The sequence below is a fragment of the Electrophorus electricus genome, chromosome 2 (genome assembly GCF_013358815.1).
Source record: "Electrophorus electricus isolate fEleEle1 chromosome 2, fEleEle1.pri, whole genome shotgun sequence".
NCBI classification, from domain to species: Eukaryota; Metazoa; Chordata; class Actinopteri; order Gymnotiformes; family Gymnotidae; genus Electrophorus; species Electrophorus electricus.
In genome coordinates, this window is record NC_049536.1 from 6,602,300 (window position 1) to 6,625,812 (window position 23,513).

At 38.6% G+C, this 23,513-nt stretch overlaps 1 protein-coding gene across 1 annotated transcript; it reads right to left on the reverse strand.

Moving 5' to 3' along the window:
* Positions 1–9,120: 9,120 nt before the first annotated feature.
* Positions 9,121–23,472, reverse strand: duox (dual oxidase). The gene is made up of 34 exons (XM_035523513.1): positions 23,417–23,472; positions 23,099–23,249; positions 22,803–22,880; positions 22,540–22,704; positions 21,666–21,853; positions 21,346–21,547; positions 20,152–20,318; positions 19,803–19,863; positions 19,234–19,330; positions 18,827–18,917; positions 18,585–18,687; positions 18,315–18,487; positions 18,015–18,190; positions 17,696–17,814; positions 17,368–17,508; positions 17,097–17,213; positions 16,800–17,002; positions 16,401–16,586; positions 15,967–16,192; positions 15,742–15,835; positions 15,354–15,529; positions 14,756–14,831; positions 14,573–14,650; positions 13,940–14,118; positions 13,497–13,727; positions 12,985–13,084; positions 12,823–12,872; positions 12,589–12,716; positions 12,325–12,478; positions 11,902–12,134; positions 11,566–11,724; positions 11,231–11,386; positions 10,814–10,942; positions 9,121–10,393 (listed from the first exon to the last, which is right to left on the reverse strand). Exons 2-34 carry the CDS (start codon positions 23,160–23,162, stop codon positions 10,271–10,273), a joined length of 4,623 nt encoding a protein of 1,540 aa, XP_035379406.1. The 5' UTR covers positions 23,163–23,249; positions 23,417–23,472; the 3' UTR covers positions 9,121–10,270.
* Positions 23,473–23,513: the final 41 nt, after the last annotated feature.

Consider the following 23,513-nt stretch of genomic DNA (forward strand, 5'->3'; position numbering starts at 1 on the left):
AGCTTCTACATAGAGGCCGGTTTATACTTCTGTGAAGATTCATGTAAACATCTCTGTATCTTGACACAGAGAAGGGAGTCAAGGGTAAGCATAGCTTGCAGAGGCTCACAGATAAGCACATCTCAAAAATCTCAACTACACATTGTGTGGATCTGCTTGTCCAGTTAATGCTGATTAGCTTTGTGGTAGAGTCCGTAGCTAGTCACACGGCTAAATCAATACTTAACCCCAACTAGTGTGAAAACATAATGGAGCAGTTATTGCAGTCTAATAGCGGCTGCCCATGTCCTGAGGAACAACAGACCATGTTTAATGAGCTGAACTGTACTCGCATGGAAGGATAAAGAATATAAGATTCTCGAGATGGCAGGAAAGTCAAGGATCTTGGACCTAACTCCCCAGTACAGTGTGTTTCTAGTCTAAGTTGCACATCACAAAGGTGTACGGGTAGGGCTTCAGGTTTTTGCCGTGTCACAGGGCTAGCCTGAAATGATGAGTTAGGGGTCAGACCTGTCCTAGTGGCTGTACATGTACACATGTGAATGTGGACCTAACTGCTTCCCTAGTACTTGATAGAACACATCCCTATTCTGGAGAAGATGCTGACTGAGATAAAGTGAGTTAAGAACAAACTTGTGATTAACGTGTGACTCCTCCTAGATATCCACAATCTTCAACCCAAGCATGTAGTGATGAGGACTTGCATATATTGCAAGCCAGTCAAAAAGAGGAGAAAAGTCATAAGGACATTTCTGACAAAATAGCATCCTTGAGGCAAAAGCCATTGGCAAGCTGTACCACACTGGTATCACGACTGAACTGAACCCTGACAATAGCCGGCCCAGTGATGAGTTTTTGATATTTGACCAAGCTGTGGCTGACTCGCTAAATAAAATTCCTCCTGACCAGGTGGAAACTACAAAAATTAGCTCTTTGCACTGCTTAGGAAATCACATAATCTAATGTGACGTTATAAAAGACATTTTGCTTATTTACAGATTCGGTTCATTTGTTATACACAAATATCTAAAGCTTTATTCATTTATGTAATTTTTTTACTTCAGGTACTTAATTCAAAAGAACTGGCACCACTGTTAAACATTAATGTAATAGAACTGTTTATTTATATAAAAGTGAATATTTCACAAGCATATCAAACATTTTATTTATTCATGTATTGAATCTTAAAACCAACATTTATTAACCATGACATGTTGAGACACAGAGTAAGATGTGATTGGTTAAAACAGGGCACAGCATTTAATGAACAGCAAAAAGGATGAAAAAAGTCACATATAAGTGCAGGTAGAATACTTGGCAAAAAAAAAAGTGTAGTCAAACAGAGAGATCAGCACACTGCTGCAATGGTCCGCATACAAAGTACTGGAGATGGGCACCTGTGGGACTTAAATAGAGAGAACAAGGAATAAAAAAAGGAGTATTCTCCATAATAAAGGAGTATCTTTAATCTCCATAATAAAGGAGTATCTTTATTCTCCATAATAAGGGAATATCTTTAATCTCCATAATAAAGGAGTATCTTTATTCTCCATAATAAAGGAGTATCTTTATTCTCCATAATAAGGGAATATCTTTATTCTCCATAATAAGGGAATATCTTTAATCTCCATAATAAAGGAGTATCTTTATTCTCTATAATAAAGGAGTATCTTTATTCTTCATTCTAAGATCTTATGTATTTTGCACTTCTAGATATCAGCATTCATCCCCGTATTCTACAGTATTCTAGTTCATTGGTATGTTTAATTCTAACCTACTATACTGTACTTGGATATATTCTATGAGTAAATGACAAAGCACTTTTGTAAGTCGCTCTAGATAAGAGCGTCTGCTAAATCCCGTGTGTGAAATGTAAATATAAAGGAGTATCTTTATTCTCCATAATAAGGGAATATCTTTAAACTCCATAATAAAGGAGTATCTTTATTCTTCATAATAAAGGAGTATCTTTATTCTCCATAATAAAGGAGTATCTTTATTCTCCATAATAAAGGAATTTCTTTATTCTTCATCATAAAGGAGTATGTTTATTCTCCATAATGAGGGAATATCTTTATTCTCCATAATAAAGGAGTATCTTTATTCTCCATAATAAAGGAGTATCTTTATTCTCCATAATAAAGGAGTATCTTTATTCTCCATAATAAAGATCCAAGCAAAAGAAAGCACAGCGGCAAGCTGGCTACACAAAAGAACAGCAGGAAATCACTGCCACTTTGGCACAGAGATGCAGCAGAGTTAGTAATCCTTGGGGTGTCTAGAAAAGCGTGACTGGCGAGCAATGTACAGCACTGGGTTAGTGTGCTTGTGCGCTTTAAATAGGCAAGAAAATAAGGAGAAAACAAATGAGGAACAGGTGTGTGTGATTAATAATCAGGTAATTCCCTTGGGCAGGGTGCCTGGAGCATCTTGATGAAGTAACACCCCCCTCAAAAAGTGGGGATGGGCAGTTGATGGTAAGCTGGTTTTGATAGGTGTGCTTGATGCAAAGATGCCACCAGGTTGGGTTCTAGTATTTCGGAATCAGGCATCCAGCTTCTCTATTCTGGACTTTACCCCTCCCAGTCCACTAGTTACTGCAATTGTCTTTCTCTTAGTTGGCAGTCCAGCAGAGCATTCACCAAAGTGAAGAGAGTTTTCCACATTCTCAGCACCAGGCCTCAGGTTACACCTGGCAGTATGAGTGCAGAAGCTTCCCCAGTTCTTGGTTAACTCTCTTCACCTGCCCATAAGCCTGAGGGTGGTAGCCTGAGCTGAGGCTCACCATAACGTTGACTTTCCCTAGGAACTCTCATCCCCAAGAGGTGAACTGAACCCCCAGTCTAGCACAATGCCCTCAGGCAGCCTGAAATGATGGAAGGCTTTATGGGAGAGCAGGTCTGCTGTTGAAAACATGGTGGGTAGCAACAGGAGATGGATGAACCAGGCCATCTTGGAAAAGCAATTGATGACTATGAGGATGGCTGTGTTCTCCTTGGAGGCAGGAAGGTCGTATTAAGAAAGCATTAGCCAGGTGAGACCAGGGACGATGTGATTTAGGGAGGGGGAGCAGCTTACCAGCATGTGGCATGCATGACATCTGATCCAATGTACAGTGGGTGTGAAGGTTTGTCATGGTGATATCATGGTCCAGGTCCAAGATGATGGCTCCTATGAAGCAAGAAGGAGGAAGGACTGGTTCTTGGATGGTGGCAAGTGCCTCAGCACTGTACTGCCAGGAAAGTGTGATCGCCTTCCCGTTCCTTTTCTATTCCCTGTCTCTGTGTTACAATTGAGTAACAACCTACAATATCTGTCTCCTTTAATCTTTAACATTCCTTACTGCTGGCAGGATATAACTGTTTCTAATTATGTTTATTGGTAGTCAAGTATGAACCAGTTGCATTATTGAATAGAGTCTGTAGGTAGAATATAATTAAAATACCTGTCTTAGTTATTAATTATATGCTCCTGATAATCTGCATGTTGCAAAGACAGGTCCTTTATCTTTTTCCATTATTAAGTTCATGAAGTATGAAACTTATTTTAATGTTTTAATTCATGGTAAACCTTCCTAGAATGCCTTGATAAGGAACTTCACCCTGTGTAGTCTGATACACTCATCACACTCATTCACTCATCACACTCATTATCAGTGATCTAAATTTAAGATTCGCAGACCCATTGTTTTGTTTTGTTTTGTTTTTTGCTGATAGAGATAAGGCGAAGGCTTTTGGAAGATGGCTTGATGTCAAGAAGGGCAGCAAAGAAGTCACTTCTCTCCAAAAAAAAAAAAAAACCCATCCAGGACAAACTGGCATGCTGCAGGAAGTATAGGGGCTGGACTGCAGAGGACTGGAGTAAAGTTATTTTCTCTGATGAAGCCCCCTTCAGACTGTTCGGGACATCTGGACCAATGATTGTCCGGAGAAGAAAAGGTAAGCGCTACTATGAGTCCTGTGTCATGCCAACAGTGAGGCATCTTGAGACCATGTGTGTGTAGGGTTGCTTCTCATGCAAGGGAGTGCCATGAATAAAGAGTGGTATCATAACATCCTCCAAGAGCAACTTCTCCCAACGGTCCAGGAGCCAATTGGTGATGAACAATGCTTTTTCCAGCATGACGGAGCACCATGTCACAAGGGAAAAGTGAAATTTTGGGTCCATGGCCAAAAAACTCCCCATTGAGAGCCTGTGGTCAATCCTCAAAAAGAGGGTGGACAAACAAAAACACAGAAACTGTGATAAACTCCAAGCACTGATTAGGCAAGAATGGATTGCCATGAGTCAAGATTTTGCCCAGAAGCTGATATCCAGCATGCCAAGATGAATTGCAGAAGTCTTAAAAATGAAGGGTCAGCATACTTCTTATAATTTTACTTCACTATACCATATAAACATCTGACAAAAGAATCTAAAAACAGTTTGCAGTAAACTGAATAAATCAAGTAATTGAATAAATCAAGTCATTTGCAAAAACAAGAATCAATAACATAATATTGCGTATCATGGTGTTGAGCCACAATAAATGACTCCGGGGTTAATTCTTTGACAGTCTTACTAGGTGTGAGTCTTTTTTGCTTCCTTGTTCATTTTTACATTTTTAGTTTAGATGCTGCCTAGTGCACACTAAAAGCATGTTATCACTGCAATATATAACATAATATCACAGAAGCCCAGACAATTGCAAACATTAGGCAACAGAATACGCCCTGTTTTCGAGGAACACAAGAGGAAGAATACTTTTCTTTGTATTCCAAAAGCACATAGAGCGAGCATGTGTCATAGCCTTAAGAGTGTTCCAAGATGTCACAATATTGGACATGTGGCTAGCCCTCCTGATTACTGAGTTTGAAAGTACAGATTACAGGTGTGCATATCAAGGACACAGTGATGAAATTTTCATAAACAAATACTGGCAGTTGAATGGGTTGTATTGTATATGATTTGCTCTATGAAAAGGAAGATCATACAAACTCACAGAACAAGACCACCAAGTGTTAGTGTATAAAATTTTCTTATGTGCTGTTGCATCACTCACTACAGACGAAGAAACCTTTGTGGAGGAAGAAATCTTTGGACGACCAAGACTTAAGAGGAAATCAATCCTCCTTGGGCAGTTCAGCTAATAAACAGTCCATGCTTTATTACATTATGTTTAGTATAAATAGCCACTTATGTATAGATGTGGGAGTCTCAGGTACTAGAATGGCTGAGCTGTATCTACTTCGATTAGAGTAGATGGGGTGGGTGGATGGAATGGCAGCATCAGTTCATCTACTGGCAGCACTGGGACATTTTCTGGCATCATCTTAGATGTTTTGTTATTGATGAGCAAGTCCAGACTAGTGTTGGCATTGTCTCTGCAGCAACATGAAAATAAAACAGAAACAAGTCTTAAAGATAGCTCTGTAAAGATGAACAACATACAAACAGTCCATATTCAGTAGACATGCCAGTGGTGAGAATGCAACTCCAGCAGATTTATTTGTAGCAGCCACTAAACTAAACTAAAACTACTAAAATTGAGGGCCAAAGGTGAGCACAGTCATGAGGGCTCTCTGAAACACTGCATTCCGCCCACATCATCATCACAAACCTGAGTGAATGCATGAAATGGCTGGACGAGAGCATCAACACCCCAGATTAGCAGAAAACTCTGTCATTAGCCTTGATTTTAAAAAATGCAAGTGTGTCTGAGTCCCAAATTAAATCTGGAAGGCTATTCCATAACTGAGGGACTTCATATGAAAAGGCTCTTCCACCAGCTGTAATCTTACTAATTATAGGAACCAAGAGAAACCCTGTATTTTAAGAATGCAGTCAGCAAGGTGGGTTATAACATACAATGAGTTCATTCACATAATTGGGCCAGACCATTTAGCACTTTATACATCAACAGGAGTATTTTAAAGTCAGTTCAAAATTTAACTGGAAGCCAGAGCAGATCTGAAAGAACAACACTAATAAGACTTTCTTGCTCTTGTAAGGACTGGCTGCTGCATTCTATACAAGTTTATTTGATATATTTTTAGTGCATCCAATTAGAAGACAATTACAATAATCCAATTTTGATTAAATTAAAGTGTGGATCAGGAAAGTATATGTCTCAGTTTAAATGGAAAAGGGCAGTTTTAGTCGCATTATGTGAGCGCCAAATTATATATTATGTTTTGGTGATGAAGTGTATGTATTGAATTTTTCTTAATAATGTCAATTTAAAAAGGCAAATGATAGATCAGAGTCAATAATAACAGCAGTTTTGTGTGTTACTGAAAAGCCATCAAAATATAGAAGAATATTGGATCATTGACCTCTTGCAGCCTTGAGTCCAAGCAGTACCACCTTAGTCTTATTGCAATTCTAAAGGAGAAAGCTAGTTGTTATCTAGTTGTTTTCCTTTATGCAGTCCTCAATTGTGTTAAGTGTATGGGTATCATCAGAAATTGGCAGATATACATATCTGAGCGTTATGTGCATTACAATGGAAGCTTATGCCATGCTTATGAACAATTATGTCTAATGGTGGCACATTGTGATCTATAGTATCCAACTGCTAAGAGGTGCTAAGGTCTAAGAGGAGCAGGGATAATGGACTGATGCTGTTTTTGAGTGTTTGGGCTAGGTCCCATAGATTCCAGTGAAGAGTAAAGTTAGTACTACATCATATAAAGTCATTTTAGATAATTATTTATTTCCAACTTTGTTACAGCTGTTTGGGGAAGGGACTTTCCTGTCCCAGCATGACTGTACCCCTGTATGTACAAAGGCAGGCCCATAAAAATGGTTTGCCAAATATGGAGTTGAGAACCTGCAGATAACCTTGACCTCAACCTCAATGAATACATTTGGCATCAACTGGAATGTCAATTGCAAGCCGGGCCTTCTTGTCCAACATCAGTGCTGGGCCTCACAAGTACAATTTTGACTCAGTGGGCAAAGATTTCCACAGACAGACTCCAAAATCATCTGAAAAGCCTTCAGATGATTTTACAATCTTAGATTTTGAGACTGTAATGATTGCTCGATTACTGCAGGGTGCAGAACAGGATGCACAGACTTTGTGAAACATTTAATAACATGGAACATAAAAATCAATGGTGGCACTCACTCATAACTCTGCTTGGAGATGGTTTCAGTCCTATCTGGATGGACGGTCCTATCAGGTGACATGGAGAGGATCCACATCCAAACCATGAAGACTCTCCACTGGTGTTCCACAAGGCTCAGTATTGGGCCCCCTTCTCTTCTCTTTGTATATTCATTCTCTTGGTGATGTAATATCTTCTCATGGTTTCTCCTACCACTGCTATGCTGATGACACTCAATTATTTCTTTCTTTTCCACCCTCTGACACGCAGGTCTCCAGACGTATCTCGGCATGCTTGACTGACATCGCATCATGGATGAAAGCCCACCACTTGAAGCTCAACCCCAGTAAAACCGAGCTTCTGTTCATCCCAGGTACTCCCTACCCTTACCATGACCTCACTGTTTCCTTTGAGAACTCCCTGGTATCACCATCCAAAGCTGCCCATAGCCTGGGTGTAACTTTGGACAACCAGTTGTCATTCTCAACTCAAGTTTCTAATCTAACCTGGTCTTGCAGATTCCTCCTTTGTAACATATGAAGGATTCGACTCTTTCTTTTGCAGGAAGCTACCCAGGTGCTTGTGCAGTCACTTGTGATCTTGAAGCTAGACTACTGCAACTCGCTACTTGCTGGCCAAACCTCTACTTGTCCAGAATGCAGCAGCATCAATCTTCCGTAGTTCATACATGTTACTCCACTGCTGCGCTCCCTTCATTGGCTCCCTGTAACTGCACGCATCAAATTTAAAACCTTGATGCTTGCCTACAAAGCCAAAAATGGACCAGCCCCTTCATACATGAGGTCAATGGTCAAAGCCCGATCCGTACCTCAAGTACTTCGAACCTCAAGTATGGCTTGGCTTGAAATACCTTGCTTCAGGTTTCATGGACGACAAGCATTGAGACTATTTTCTGTCCTGGCTCCAAGATGGTGGAATGAACTCCCACGTGCTGTCTGGACAGCAGAGTCCCTTGCAGTCTTCAAATGCAGACTGAAGACCCACCTATTTGCAGAATATTTAAAGGAAAACTGACACTGCTCCAATATTGACTGACTAATTTAGTACTTATTGTAGGGCATTGTTTATGTTGTTTAACAAACTCTAGCACTTATTGTTTATAGCACTTATCATTGTTTAAGATAGACCTTATGTATTTTGCACTTCTAGGTATCAGCATTCATCCCTGTATTCTAGTTCATTGGTATGTTTAATTCTAACCTACTATACTGTACTTGGATATATTCTATGAGTAAATGACAAAGCACTTTTGTAAGTCGCTCTGGATAAGAGCATCTGCTAAATGCCGTAAATGTAATTATAAATGTAAATAACATTAACAGTGTACATCAAAACCCACTTAACGTTAACGATAAAGACTGTAACATTAACACAGGCTAGACACAAATGGATATTGACATTATACTCAGACGCTAAGAAACAATGACCAACAGTGAGGTATGCACTAAGGGGGGTTTAAATAGACTGACAAACAATTAATGATAAACCCTGTACAAGTGCGTGCCATCACGCGGGTCTGGCTACAAACAAGTGAACCCCCCTGGACGTGGCAGTCCGTACCACGTGACTCGTGGGGGGCGAGGCGTTGCATGACAGAGACACTTTCTAATGTCTCAATTTGGGTCATTTATGTAAAAAGAGCATTGTCTTGTTCATGTAGTTGGCAGCAAACTGTTTCTTCTCATCAAATTAGCATTTTTTTCAGAACAGCAAATCTTTTTTTAAATCTCTCTTGTTTTGTCAATAGGAATTAATTAAACACACAGATATTACACAGATATTAAACACAAATAGTTAAATGACAGCAAAGTTCTTAAAAAATGTATGTATGCATTAAAAGAAAATGCAGTTGTCTTTACGGTATACTATCATTTCTGAGGATATCTTATAAGTTTGATTTGAACATGACACTGAAATGTTTTTGATTGATTTTATTGATACTTGATTTGATATAATATTGATGTAATTTGTACTTTAAGGCTTTTTATTTATAGCACATTTTCATAATCAGACGTCACTGAAGGTGCTTCAGCTAGGAGACAGATGAAAAAAAAGAAAAGAAATAATGAATGAAATAAAAAGATAAGAATGATATTACAAAATAACATTAAAAATTAGATTATAAGCTTAATTATAAGGCTATGTTAAAATAAAGTGCAGCATAAACAAAATGCAAGTCTTTGAGCTCAATTGCATGCTCAAGAAAACATAAATGTTATTAAAATGTTACAAATAGCTTCACCTGGGGCACTTTTAAGTCTTTCTGGAAGGTAACTGCATATTACATAACATCTAAATGCTAGGGACTCTACTAACTGACCTGTATCCATTGATCTAAGTGAACTACTGGGTTTATACTCATCAGAAAAAAACAAATTTATTTTGGGCCTAGTACATTGAATAATTTATAGACTAGTAGGGGTGCTATAAAATATAGTCTATAACTAACTGAAAGCTAGTGTAGAGAGTTTAAAAACTGGACTAATATTTTCTGTTCATTGTCCCGGTTAAAACTCTCACGGCAGCATTTTGAATAAGCTTTAGCTGTTGAATGGTCATTTTGGAAAGTCCAGAGACCAGTACAGTCTTGATGGAACATTAAACCCAAATTATATGTGGATATATCATAACTAGTAACTTTTGTAAGCTAGCATGGCATTCTGTAATTTATTATGCAAACCATTTTCGAACACTAAAAATGCTTATATATTACATATTTTCTTATGGGAAGTTATTGAGTTTATTCAGCTAAAGTATTTAAAGAAAGTATTTAAAGTATTTAAAGAAAGAATATCTAGTTGAGAATGTCTCAATAGTAAGATCATTATTATTTTTTGGTAATAATTTCATCATGCAATGTGTATCTACCTTAAATAGCATATTTGTAACAGTAACCTATAATCTATCATGTTCAGCAGTTAAAAGTATTACATTATATATTATATAATATTTTTAACAGCCTTCTCAGCATTGTGCATGAATGAATTCATGGAAAATATCCTTACATATCTTTATTACAAGGGAACAAGATATGGACAGATAATTTTTTAATACTACCAAAAACAAATCACCTTTACACATGTAGGTGTCTCACAATGACACACAAATGTATAGCTAATAAATCCCTTCATTTAATTTTGATAAAATTAACAATCAGACTAGAAGTTTTCAAAATGATGGATGAAGTGTGCTTGATCACGTTTGTTCATCTGCTGGCAGGCTTTCTCCACATTCTTTGTCAGACCAGGAGGACCACAGCTGAACACTCCTATCTTTCGAACCTTAGGAAAATAATTAAATAAAATAGTTATGGGTAAGGGGAAAGTTTATATTAGCAGATGTGGTTTAGTAGAGAACATTATTATTCTAATTAGGTTGTGAAATATTAACATACATTCTTGTCATCAGGATACAGTTAGGTATCTGGAGCTGACATAAACCAATATAAAAGGATAAAAAACCTAAATGAAGTGGGTAAATATTTGAAATGAGAGTATCTAAAACTATTTAGAGTTATAATATGTAACTGATTCATCAGTGTTTATCTGATCTGTTATGAATAACGTTTATCTAATCTGGTGAAGGCGGCTTTCCTACTGAGATATCTTAATGAAGAGAGCTATACTCAGACTGGAAAAGGTTCAGAAAATATACAGAAAATAGTTGACACAGTTGGGTGTGGTGCATGAGACTGGTGAGACCTCAGGATGAACTTCTTGCAGTGAGTTGAAGAAAGCCAAAAACGGTGGGCGACCAAAGTGTGTGACAGAACGCAGACCAGTAAAGAGACTCCTATTCCACACTTTCTGGAAGTGGCGCTCACATACATACTGAGGAGACAGAGAAATCAATACAGCAATAAAGTAGCTGCCTTTCATTTGTTCAGCTACAGTATATAATAATGTGTTAAATTAAGAGCTCAGGTTACTAATTTATTCAAGTTGGTCTCAGTTGTTGTCTTAATTGAGATGAGATAACACAATTAGGACCTCATTTGATTCTCCAACATAACACTCCAGATGGAATATGCCAGATAATCTTAGCTGTGTTAAATGTGTAGCAGCAACTGTCAATATGAGAGGGTTAGTCTGCAGAAGAAAAAGCTCCGACGCCCTTACTAGCATGGTGGTCCGCAGATCAAACTTCTCTGCCAGCTGAGTGATATAGATGTGCACAGACACAAGCTCCCGGGCATCCATCTCTTCAACTTGTCTAATGATATCAGACACCCACTCAAACTGACGCTGGGTCCGTGTGACCCAGATAAAGTATACCTGAACGCATAATAGCAATAACAATAACTACAGTTTTCTAATAATATCAACAGTACATACAATCCTATAGAACATGTTAAATGCTTATTAGATGTTTAGAAATCACATAATTGTGTTTTATTGACTTAAATATATATTTATCATCAAATCTTTAAATGCCCCCCCCCCCTTAATTTTACCTTTTTACACTGCACTTTGAGTTTTACTGAAGACTTGAACACCAGATCCTTCAATATAGAAGCAAATGGAGTTACCCCAATGCCCCCTCCCACTAGAACAGACACCTCAAAGTCTTTCCATTCCTGGTGGCCCTCCCCAAAGGGTCCATCCAGATATATCTGAGGAGATTAAAAAGTTATGAGGAGATTAAAAAGAGTAAGCCAAGCAAAACATGAAGATGGCAGATGACAGAATTGCAGTATTCTAGTGTGAAACACAAATGTCAACTAGATAATAATAAAGGCAGAATAATAATTTTGACTTCACGTAGAGCATGTAAAAGGCTCTGTCATTACTTTAGGATATGCCACCAGCTCGTGCCGTCTGTCTGGGTTGTAGACCTCTCGCAGCCTGCTGGTCCATGGGCCCACAGCACGAATGTGCAGGCTGAGGGTCTCCTCATTGGGTGCTGAGGTCAAAGTGAAAGGGTGGTACTCATCTGTGCCCAGTTCCAGGCAGGCCACCCGTACCCACTGCCCTGAACGGTAGGTAAAGCCTTGGGGTCGTTTAAACTCCAGGTAGGTCACTCCTGCCATGGGAGAAATAGGCTACACTTATGGAAGAGACTGTCATTGTACAGAGCAAGTTACTGATACTGACATCACATCTGCAACTGATGGAGATGACAAATAACAAGCATGTAACTGAAGACTGTGACTTCCAAGATTTACGGAGGAAACAGCAGACTCGGGTACAGAGCCCGGTGCCGCGGTGTGTACCTGAGGGCAGCAGCTCAGCTTTCAACACAGGAATCTCCACCTTTTTCCTGCTGAGGCTGATGAGCTTGTCCAGGAGAAAGAGGAGGGCAGGGGGGATCAGGTAGATGTGGAAACGCGGCTCCTGGAGGAGAGCAAAGCTGCCATGGATCATTGTCTGCATGGAGAAGGCAGAGAAGAGAGAGGAGTGAGGAGAGAGAGTAATTAGCTAATGGTCACACCGCTATTTCTTGCTACCTAGATATTATCTTAGTGCTTCATACTCACCAGAGCATACATGAATACATAGAGGTAATGTGTGATCCAGAACCCTCTGAAACTGAGTCGCCTGAAGTAGTGTGAGGCAAAGACATACATAAAGGCTAAGATGATGAGCAGAATGATCCCTGTGACGCCTTTGAGAGAGAGGAAGAGACACACATAAAACACCCAAAAACCCTGTAAGTACCATTATGTTGTTCTCAGACTCAGAATATTATTGAGACGACATATGCTTCCTACCTGGCACTGTTTGAAAAAACCAGAAGGTCCATTTCTGTGGTAGCTCTGACCTATAAGTGCACATATGCACATGTGATCTGAGATAGGGCTCTTTCTAACAATAAAGGATTAAAGTTATAAGACTGTTATAAGGCTATTTGATCAATGGTATTGACATATTACCCATTATTGGAAAACACTCTGGGAAACAAGCAGGCAAGGATGCTGAGGTCACTGACACAGAAGATGTAAATATTGACCACATGACCCAAACTGTGAACAACTGTAGGTTAAGGAGGCAAAGGTTAGACTAAGGTCAGTATGACCTACAAATCACAAGAAAAAACAGTCCTACACAGTGATTCAGGAATTATTGCACAGCAGATTTATGAACTGTATCCATATTAGTCACAGCAGATAGAAACAATGTGAATCTGAAACCTTGTGCATGAGATCACTTTACAGTTGCAGTGCAAACGAAACTGTTATGTTCCTCTGAAAAAGCATGTTTGCAGCAGCCCCAGTCTCAATGTTTTTATTTTAAAACACTCTGCTTGAACATCTGAATGGACACTCGTATGGTGATTTGCAACAAATCCATACATAAAATGTGACATGAAGGTTAAACCAACAATGGTTTAAGAAGAAAGGGGCAGCTGTCAGCATAACAAGCAGTTCAATCACAATTTTCTGACCTGTGAGGACGAGAGCTGTCATTGCCATGAGACGATGGAGGTCTATGGCAGAGTCAAAGGGAATATATCTGTTGAGCAAGGTCTCCCTGCACATGGTTATCAGGTTGCGACATACTGTGAGCAGCATATAAGGAAACAGGAAGCAGATGGCAGCAGCAGAGCTGCGGGACACTATGATTCCCACTATGGAGGTTTGTGGGATTCCTGATGAACCAGCCTGTAAACCATAAACTACACACAGGGACCAGTGATTTGTGTGGTGTTTTAGCTCAACATCATGTTCTTAAAACCAATTCACTTAGCAATCACAAGTTAATTGTATAATTAGTGCAATACAAATTTAGCTTAGTGTACTCATGCAGAGCACAGTGAAAGTACTTAAATTAGGTAAAGGTAGGCCCAAGGGTGCATAAAGATGAAAATTAAAATATGAAAGAACTCACAATAGGATCTTTCCAGAGCCAGACCAGCAGTGATGCCATAAATGATAACAAGGCACACAATATGGCGACGATAATTTTCTACAAAGCGTTTAAACTGTTGGATCTTCTGTTGCACAGGGCTCCTGATATAATGCTTTCTCTGGGGTTTCACATACACCTTGGGGCTGCAGGGTCCCAACCTGGAAAGGGCAATGAGTATTCTCTCATGTGATTATAAACTTACTACAAGCAAGGCCACATTCCACCATTGTGGCTTTTAGCAATATATGCCTAGTTTAAAACATTATCTAATTCATAGTAAAATTTGGCAGACACCATGTCATCTTATTACATCAAGACCATGAACACACATGGTGTCACATAACAGTAATCTGCAAATAACAGGGATCACTGTAGCTTAAGTCAAGCCTTATGTATGAGAACGTGATAATCATACATGGCATCTGGACATGCAACACATTCAAATGCCACACTGGATAAGATAAGACAACAATACAGCAGTAGAGCTATACCCAACACATTTGGAATCTTTAATAACCCTAATGTCTTTGGTCTTTTGGATGACATTTGCTGGACATATATGCCTTAAATTAGATCATTGCAATCATGCATAAGTCACAAGTTAGACCTTACTTTTTTCTTTGGCGTAGTTCGTGACCATCGTCCCCAGGGCAGCTGTACATAAAGTCTGCATTCCTCTCAAAGGAAGAACTGTAAATGAAAGTGCCACCCCTGATTTATTTTCATAGATTAAAAAATAAGTGGTATTGCAATTAGGCTTTGAGGCAAAGTCACATAGCCTCCTAAAACACTTACCCAGATTTTTTATCTGTGACAATAAAAGAAACACGATGCTGTTGGTTCAGCCTGTTCTTGCTGTGTGACTCCAATCCTGCAGGTATGCGACAAAATCACAGGAGTTAGCATAAATGATATAAATTTATAAATTTAGCATAACCCAGTATTGCAGACATTAAAACTTCTGCTCTTTAGTGCAGCAGGTATAAGCCTAAGTGCCAGGAATGAGATTCCTCAATAGTAAAAAATAATGATGGATTCCCAGCTGACTGTTCACACAGTTGCATGACACAATTGAATGTTTCCAAATGCACTTTGCTAATTAACAATGATGAAATGAGAAATCTCAAGAACTGTGGCAGCACATAAAAGTCACATAACATTTGAAAACGTATTTTGTATGATGGTGAGGAAACATAGTAAAACTGCAATATTTTTTTAAAAAGTGCATTTTTAAAAAAGGGCACAAATGGAGCCTGACATGAAGCAAATGGCTTGGAGACAGCTGATGGCTTTTATGTTTGTAAAAGATATTTATGGCATTATATGCTGTTGTGATAGAGAATGATCGCCACACAGAAAGAATGAATAAAAGACAGATAAGTCGTCATCTCACCTTTGATGGTAAGTTGTGCAAACTGGAGGACATTCTCATAGTCTTGCAGTAAGAGGTGAAAGTCTTCCCATGTGATATTATCTTTATTATCAAAGCCTGCAGCCTGAATCATAGATGCTATAGCATCCTCAGCCTGGCTTTTAGACAAAACATTACCAGAGAGCTCCAAGAGAGATCTGTGTGTCATAAAAGAACCTTTAGAATCAGTTTTTAGATACACATCATCTACATTATCATATTTACGCCAATTCCAAGGACATACTGTTTACACTTTTCACCTAATTCTCACTACCACGACATTCATATATGAATGATATAGCTGATATAGCTGATTCATTGAGTTAATATTTAGTAACACTTAGTGTAAATGACATACATCAGAGCCAACCTGAGTAAAGAACAAAACTCCTGCTTAGACAGGATGCCATTTTCTCTAATGTCATGCATGGAGAATAGGAGCTTGGACTTCTCCTCTGGGGTTCCTAAATTTCAGGCCCACAACATAATTAAGAGACAGAGTTATTATTCAGAAACCAAAGATAATGGATGTGGTATCTAATGACCAAATTATCTTGTTGTCTAATTAAAATCAGTAAAATCTTCATATTTTGACCTTTCATGAAGATGATGACAACATCAAGAAACTCTTGAAATGAGAGGTATCCGTTGCCATCCTTATCTGCCAGAGAAAACATGGACTCCACAAAAAGTGAGTCAGGTCTCAGTCCCAGAGCATGAGCAAATTCAGCTCCTGTGAGCTCACATTGTAGAGCCTCTCTGGTTCTCTTAGAGGACACACAGCTCAGGTCTCCAGCATCATTTTTATCAATATCGAGGATCTGGGGTCAATTAAGAAGTTTAAGATATTGAACAGTCTGACTGCATACCCAATTACCAAACTGTATGGCCATAAATCAAAAAAGCAAAAGGTTAAAGATATTAGCATGTGTTAAGTAGTCTAATGGGCTACTTCAAATGTCATTCCTTAGTAACACAGCACAAAAGAAACTAGATGATTATAGATTATATCAGTTATTCAACTCATACCTTTGCAAATGCATGCCTGAAGAAGGTCTCCACTATCTGAGCTCGCTGTTCCTTGGTCACAGCTTCCTTCAGCAGTTCCCTCTCACTCATCTCTGTCACTGTTAAGCACTGTGTCACTCCTTCCTGGTCAGAGTTCAGGTAACTCACAAATTCTGACCTCTGCACATTGTCCTCAAAAAACAACACCTGAACACACAGGATAGATACTTTAGAGAAACCTGACCTATAGAGAGGAACATTTTAATTTTCATTATTGAAGATAAATGTATGGTATCATACAAAACGAATTTCACAATGATGTTGACCTTCATCTAAGTGCTCTATGACTGCACTATAACAATCTATAACAAACTATAACAATCAGCCTCCCGTTTCAGCATATTAAATATTATTTCCTACCAGATCATACTCTTTAGGAATTTTCAAAAGTAGGGCACGCTTCTGGCGATCATTGGACAGCAGCACTTCCAGGTGGTCCTGGGTGCCCAATTTATGACACCGCATAGGAGATCCATTTTGACCATAAATCTGGAGTCTTTTCTTTTCATCGATCACCAGATTGACCTGACGAGGGAGCCCTGAGTGCCCCTGCCACTCACAGGCTATGCAAATAAAGTACACATGGAGATTATTACCTTCTGTGACACCTCCATTAGTACAGTATCAAACACTGGCAATGTGGATGGTTCAAATGACCTGTGATTCCATTAGCTGGTTCTTTATCTTGGGTAGGGCCTCTGGTTCTTTTCAGGAACCTTCTGTACTTGGCAGCTCGGATGTAGGCCACCATGCAAGCCGCGAGGAAGCTCACTGCTGAAGTTTCGGAATGGAAGAAAATGTCCTTTAAACACTATTTTTGAACATTTGCGTGTGTGTAAAGGTGATACACATCAAAGTTTCAAGTATCAAAAAAAAACAACCCAAAAACATTCTGCTCCTAAATCAATAAATATGCAGTCATACTAACCTATAGGAAATATGGAAAGGCCGATCACTGAAATGCCATAGCCAGCTTTGCTGCTAGTGTCAAAGTAACTGATAGAAGGAGCTTTAGTGCAGGGCTGAAGAACAGAGGATGTGATTGGTTGAGGCTGGGGACAAGGATCCCCTGTTGAAAATAAGCAAGATTCAGGTTAAAATAGCATTTTGTCACTTAAAGATGTCTTTGTAGAGCAACTTTGAGTATGAGAAAAGCACTATATAGATTAAAATTATCATTATTGATATACACATGTGAATCAGCCACATAGAAAGACCAGTGGTAGACTGCATGTAAGTTATGGAATCCATAATACCGTTTAACCAGAAGAACACATTCTCTTGAATATCTCCACTTTCGGCACTTGTGACAGTGAGAAGGATATCATGGTATGTGATGTTCCGGATATCTTGGATCTCCTCTACTGTGAATAAACTATAATAACAGCACCCAAAGCCCATGTATTTTCAGGGAAGAAAGATATTAACAAAGATAAAACAATGATAATGAATGCTTGGATTTTTAAAATGCTTTTCATTAATAAAATGTGATTATATTAAACATTGTAATTCTTTATTAATATTATTTATGTAGATATTATTAAGGAGACATATGATATGTGGACAATGTTTTACCCATTTAGCTTATTTTCAAACCAGAATCGGTCTGCATTTCTGATGCGTTCAAACTGGTCCAGGATAATTGCAGAGGCCACTGGGCCTGGTCCCTGGTCTGATTCCAGCAGACACCCTACAAACAGCTCCAGTCTGGAGATGTCGCCTTCATACAGCTCAGACAACTTCTTAAACAACTGGAGCAAAAACAGCAGTCCCAGAATGGATGCCAGAGAGAAGTAAAATAGAGATTTTTTGTGACTGAATGTCCTGTTCTATAAAGGAATGTACCGCTTTATCTGCTGTATTTACAGACATTACCTTTGGATTGGTCTGGTTAAATTTGGGATTTATGTCTCCCCAGGCCTGGACTGGTGGCAGGTTGAGGGCTTCTCTGACCTGGTTATAGCTTGGCAGCCCAAAGTCTCGCCCTCTCTGAATGGTCAGGGCGACTGCATCAGAACGTGAGAACTGCAATGGGCCATACATGTAGTCTAAACACAGAGGAAAAAAAATGTGTATTTATGACAACATTTTAAAAAGCATATCTATAGGAGAACATTCCAAGAGCAACAAGAAAGCAATAGCAACCTCTTAAATCCTCAACAATGATGTTGTCCTCTCTCTCTGCTATTTGGGAAGCCATGCCCATGATCAGATCATCCACATCCTGGCCAGATTTTAGATTTGTGTTCTAGGGCAAGAAACCAGGTTTAAATCCTTTAAATCCTTCTTGGTCATTCTTTTCCAAATACATGTGGACTTTAATAAAGATTATTGTAACACCCACACAAAGCTATTTATTGAATCAGTACATCAATATCTTGACTCACATTTCTGTTCCAGAAACTATTGCACAAGCGTAATGCTGGGGATGTGCTTCCATCTGAGTTCACAACACTCCTGTAGTGACAAGTCCTATTTCTGAAACAAGTCAAAATCACTCTTGGCTTATATTGCAAATTCCTGTATGCAATAACAGCATTACATAATGAATGACAGCAGTGCAACAAAGTGATAAAAAGCTTTTTGTGTAAACACAAAAAAGGAAGTAAATTTACTGCTTAATATTTCCTCATTACAAATATTAGTTTAGAAATGTTGCAAAGAGCACTAAGAATACCTAAGAAGTCCTAAAATGTTATGTGCATGTTATATGCATATGTGGAACAATGTGGTTTTCACTTTGATAAATAAATAAATGAATCCCGTTTTGATAAGTATGATTATAAGCATTTACCTCATATAGACACCAGGAGGGACTAGAGTCAATCCAAACCTTATAGCTGCAGCCTGGAACTCTGAAGAAATCCCTGGGTCCACATATTTCTGATAGCCTGGGGATGATGTTCAAAAACAGTTCAGAATCCACCACAAATTTTCCAAAAATACTGTATCAGTTGTGATTTGAAAAGAAATGACATGATTAAAAAAAAAAACCAGTTAAAAAAGACAACAGCATATAAAGCACATTATATAGGCTTTTTGTCAAGCATTCGCACATGCCCTATATCTTTTGCAAAGGCACTGCCACTGAAAGTATTTTAATTTGAAATGAAGTAAAAATTAAGTCAAAAATCTGAGACAACGTATAAGACTTTTTCATGTGTTAAACCTGCAGGTAGAATGATCTAGGCAAAACAGCTCAATCAGCAGAAATTAGATACCTGGCTTGTGTTAACCTGCACTGACGTAGACAAAGCCCACTGAGCCCATTAAATAGAGCCTCAAGTGGTATCTCACTAAACCACAGGTAACTAGAGCATGCCAGGTCACTACACACACAAACACACATACACAAACTCTCACCTGGATATGGAGGCACTGAGACTCCTAGGTATGCAGGTAGCCACTCATAGAATGCAATATTCTGACAGATTTAAACAGATTTAAAAATTTGGTGTTTTATATACAGATAAATCACATAAATATATCAAACAGAAAAAAGGACATATAAAGCATAAATAACCGGCATTACTGACTCCTACCTTAGACAATATTTTTTATAACCTGTGAATGGCCTGCAGTTGAAACAAAGGCATCTTAAGCCCTGTGCAGAAATTGCATGAGGCAACTGTCCAGGTGGAGATACTCTACCAAATTGGCACCTCTATCTAGCCTATGTGGTTTTTAAATAACAGAGGACTTTTCTCTCTACCTGGAATGTGGCAATAACCCTCTTCCTGGCATTTTGGAAAAGCTCCTCATCTGACCATGACGGGTGTTCCTTGTACAGACGAGAGGCAAGGTAATTATGGTAGCGAAACCAAATAATCCCCTCAGCGACTGTGAAGATGTTCTCATTGGCCCAGGCATTCCCAAATTCTGTAGTGACAAAACGGCATCAGTACACACTATGAATGGTTAACTACCTCGCTACTGTTTTGTTTATTTTATATGGTTACTGGTCTGTCATCACACCCGTAAGAAAAAAGCTTATTAATTTTTTTTTAAACATTACTGACTTTTTATATACAAATTGAAAGTGTAAACGTCTTTTAACGTATGAAGGACATGATGCTGATTAAGTCAAAATTGCACAAATGCTACGTGTTCCCTTAGGACAGTGAATGTTTACTTCTGCCAGCTGCCTTGGCTTGTCTTTAGCTAATTAGACAGTTTTCAGTGGCCTTGCTTCATTGAGACATACTTTATACCACTTTATACCACAGCCTCTGTGGTTTAAATAACGAATAACATCTGAAAAGAGCAACAACAACATAGTCATTGATGGTAGGATTTAGCAAGGTCAGACAAACATAAAAGACCAGGTGGACCACAGATCCTAGGACATAATGAAGACTGGATCTGTTTTCTTGACTGAATGAGGTCACACCAACCCCAAATTCTACACATTTTGAACACCCTGGGGGCTACTTAATAGCATTTATTCATCCATTTATCTTCCAAACCACAATCCAATTCAGAGTCACAGGGGGCTGGAGCCTTTCCTGGCAACACAGGGCACAAGTCAAGAACCAACTTTGAACAGGGCACCAATAGATTGTAGATATTTAATAGCATTAATACACATAACTTCATACTAATTAATGATAGGCCTCAAAACATCAAAGTTTTGTTTTATTCCAACTACCAACACATCTGGGCTAAGGCACAATGGACTGTAGAGCACTCAATACCTATTTCAAGTATGCAATTTTAGAACTGAACAAAAATATAGACATGTATGGATAAGTGTTAAGACCCTCCATAGCATGAATACTGTCAAATATTTCATAAGAATCCAAAAACACTGCAGCTATTAAAAATGTGATAAACTATAATACATCCTCTGAAGAAAAACAAATTTATTGAGCTAATGTCTGCAGTGGTGGTATGTGCTTTATTTTACCATAGAGCCCCTCTGAGCCCGTCTGTCCAGTGGAGGGGTCTGGCGTGCTCCACATTAAATAGCTGCTGTCACTTTTCTTTGGCATGTCCTGGTCAGAGCCTGAAGACAGCAGCCCTCTTTGGAACATTCTCAGTGCATCACACCAAGAGCTGGAAGACCCATATATTGAACTTCCATCTATCCAAGCTGTCACATGGTTCACCTGTAAAGATTGTAGGTTAAATTTCAGGAAATTTTTATTAGGACACAAACTCTCTGGATACCAGTACAATTTGTTAATAATCCAAATGCAATATACAAAGTAGAATATGTTGTGTTACCTGTGTACGGGGATTGTTTGGACTCTGTCCAGTTTCATGGTCCCACTGTGCACGCTGGAAAGGAAGCAGGACTTGTTCTGTGGAGTTGTTCCCAAATACAGGGTCATTCGGTGAAACTGGGATGTGCATGTACTCTGGAGGGCAACCAGGTCGCCGGGATTCCACAATTTCTAATACTACATGGTAACCTAATGGAAAACAGTATATATGTTAGCAACGTTGTTATAATGAGAGGGCCGATAATATTTTATAAACAAAATCTGTATCATTACAAAAACAACAACAACAACAATAATAATAGTAAATCTGTAAATCTGTGTTACTATATCCACCTTGCATTGTGACCTTGATATTATTAAAACAAGCTCCCCTTTATTAACTTAAGCAGCAAACATACTCAAACCTGGCTGTTCTGTTCACACTGGGTGAACTGTAGGTTAATGGGGACTTTCTACCAGGCTAAAATGTGCTATTTTTCAATCCATCGTAATAGCCTCCCCAGTTAACAATTTTATGTTTCTAGAACGTTCTCCCAATGTTCCTTTCAGGTTATAGAAATTTTTAAAAAATATATTTTTAAATATTTTGTAAACTCTCGTTTTGTCCAGTTTTCCCATTTTCTGTTTGTTTGGTTGTTGTTGTTTTTTTTCTTGTTCTTTCTTTGTTTTGTTTCAACTTGTTTTTCTTGGTTATCGGAACTTTCTATACAGAAAACGTTTCAGATCGTGACGTCAAATGTTCAGAGAGTATTCGCATTCTAAAACAAATCAGAACGGTACAGTTCTAACGTTAAACGTTAACGATTGGTAATATTGTGGGTGTCGTAAAACAACAGTTTAAGTATATATTTTTAAAGAGTTAAAGTGGCACTCACCAAAAAACGAGGAAAGAACTGTTTGGTTCCGATACGACAAGAAGCCTGACTTGCCGCTCATGGCGACGTTACTGATTCGACGAGGATTCGGGAGCTGCGGTTCCTGAAGAGGCTGATAAGCTCCATCTGAATATCGTGCCGGTAGAACGCGCACGAGCGGCGCACCTGTGCAGGCGTAATTAATGCGTTTGAGGTTAATTTATCTCATTCGGTGCATGACTATATTTGAACTGCAATAGAATTGTCCTTGTACAACAAGTTACCCGTGGTCCCACGACGATGATAGGCTAGGTTATTATACCAGCCGTCATATCTTTGAACTTCAAAAGTAATGCCGGAGTCTGTGTCAAAAAAGATAGAACATCCTATATTTCACGTAAAGAGTGTTATCGTAATGTTCATTATTTTATCTTCATACTGTTTACATCTATATATATATATATATATATATATATATATATATATATATATATATATATATATATATATATATATATATATATATATATATTTATTTTTTTTTAGGTTTTTTACATTGCTGTGTGGGACGTATGCTTACATGTTGTGCAGGACGTAAGAGACAGCACAATTACAGTCCAGAACGCGCTTCTGCGTAAAATCATTCTTGAGAGAAACGCAACCACTTCAGCAGCCAAGTTATATAGCTAAAGAACACTTGAGTCACATACAAAAGCCACCTACCGTGGCCACTGAAAAAAAACACGAACTGTATAGTCACAGGGGTTCACTTCACGTGTGCAACCGTACAACAATTAGTCAAAAACAGAAAGTGAAGTACATATCATTGCTATCACTTTTGATTTTATGGTGAATTAGGAAGGGAAACCGTGGTATCGTTTAATAAAATGTAGCTTACCCAGATGTAATGAAGTAAATCAGTGGTCTGAGGAGAATGTTCAATGAGATAACATGAGGCAAGTGGAGCAAGCGGACAAAAGATAGCCTACCTTAAG

Bases quoted from the DNA above. Each gene is read 5' to 3' on its own strand.
- duox (XM_035523513.1), bottom strand. From the start codon at position 23,162: ATGATTTTACGCAGAAGCGCGTTCTGGACTGTAATTGTGCTGTCTCTT. The intron at 17,509-17,695 runs GTATTATGGATT...TATTTTCAACAG, and splicing joins TGTGTTCTTCTGGTTAAACG to GGGATCCTTGTCCCCAGCCT. The intron at 15,836-15,966 runs GTCAAAATATGA...CCTGAAATTTAG, and splicing joins TGTCATCATCTTCATGAAAG to GAACCCCAGAGGAGAAGTCC.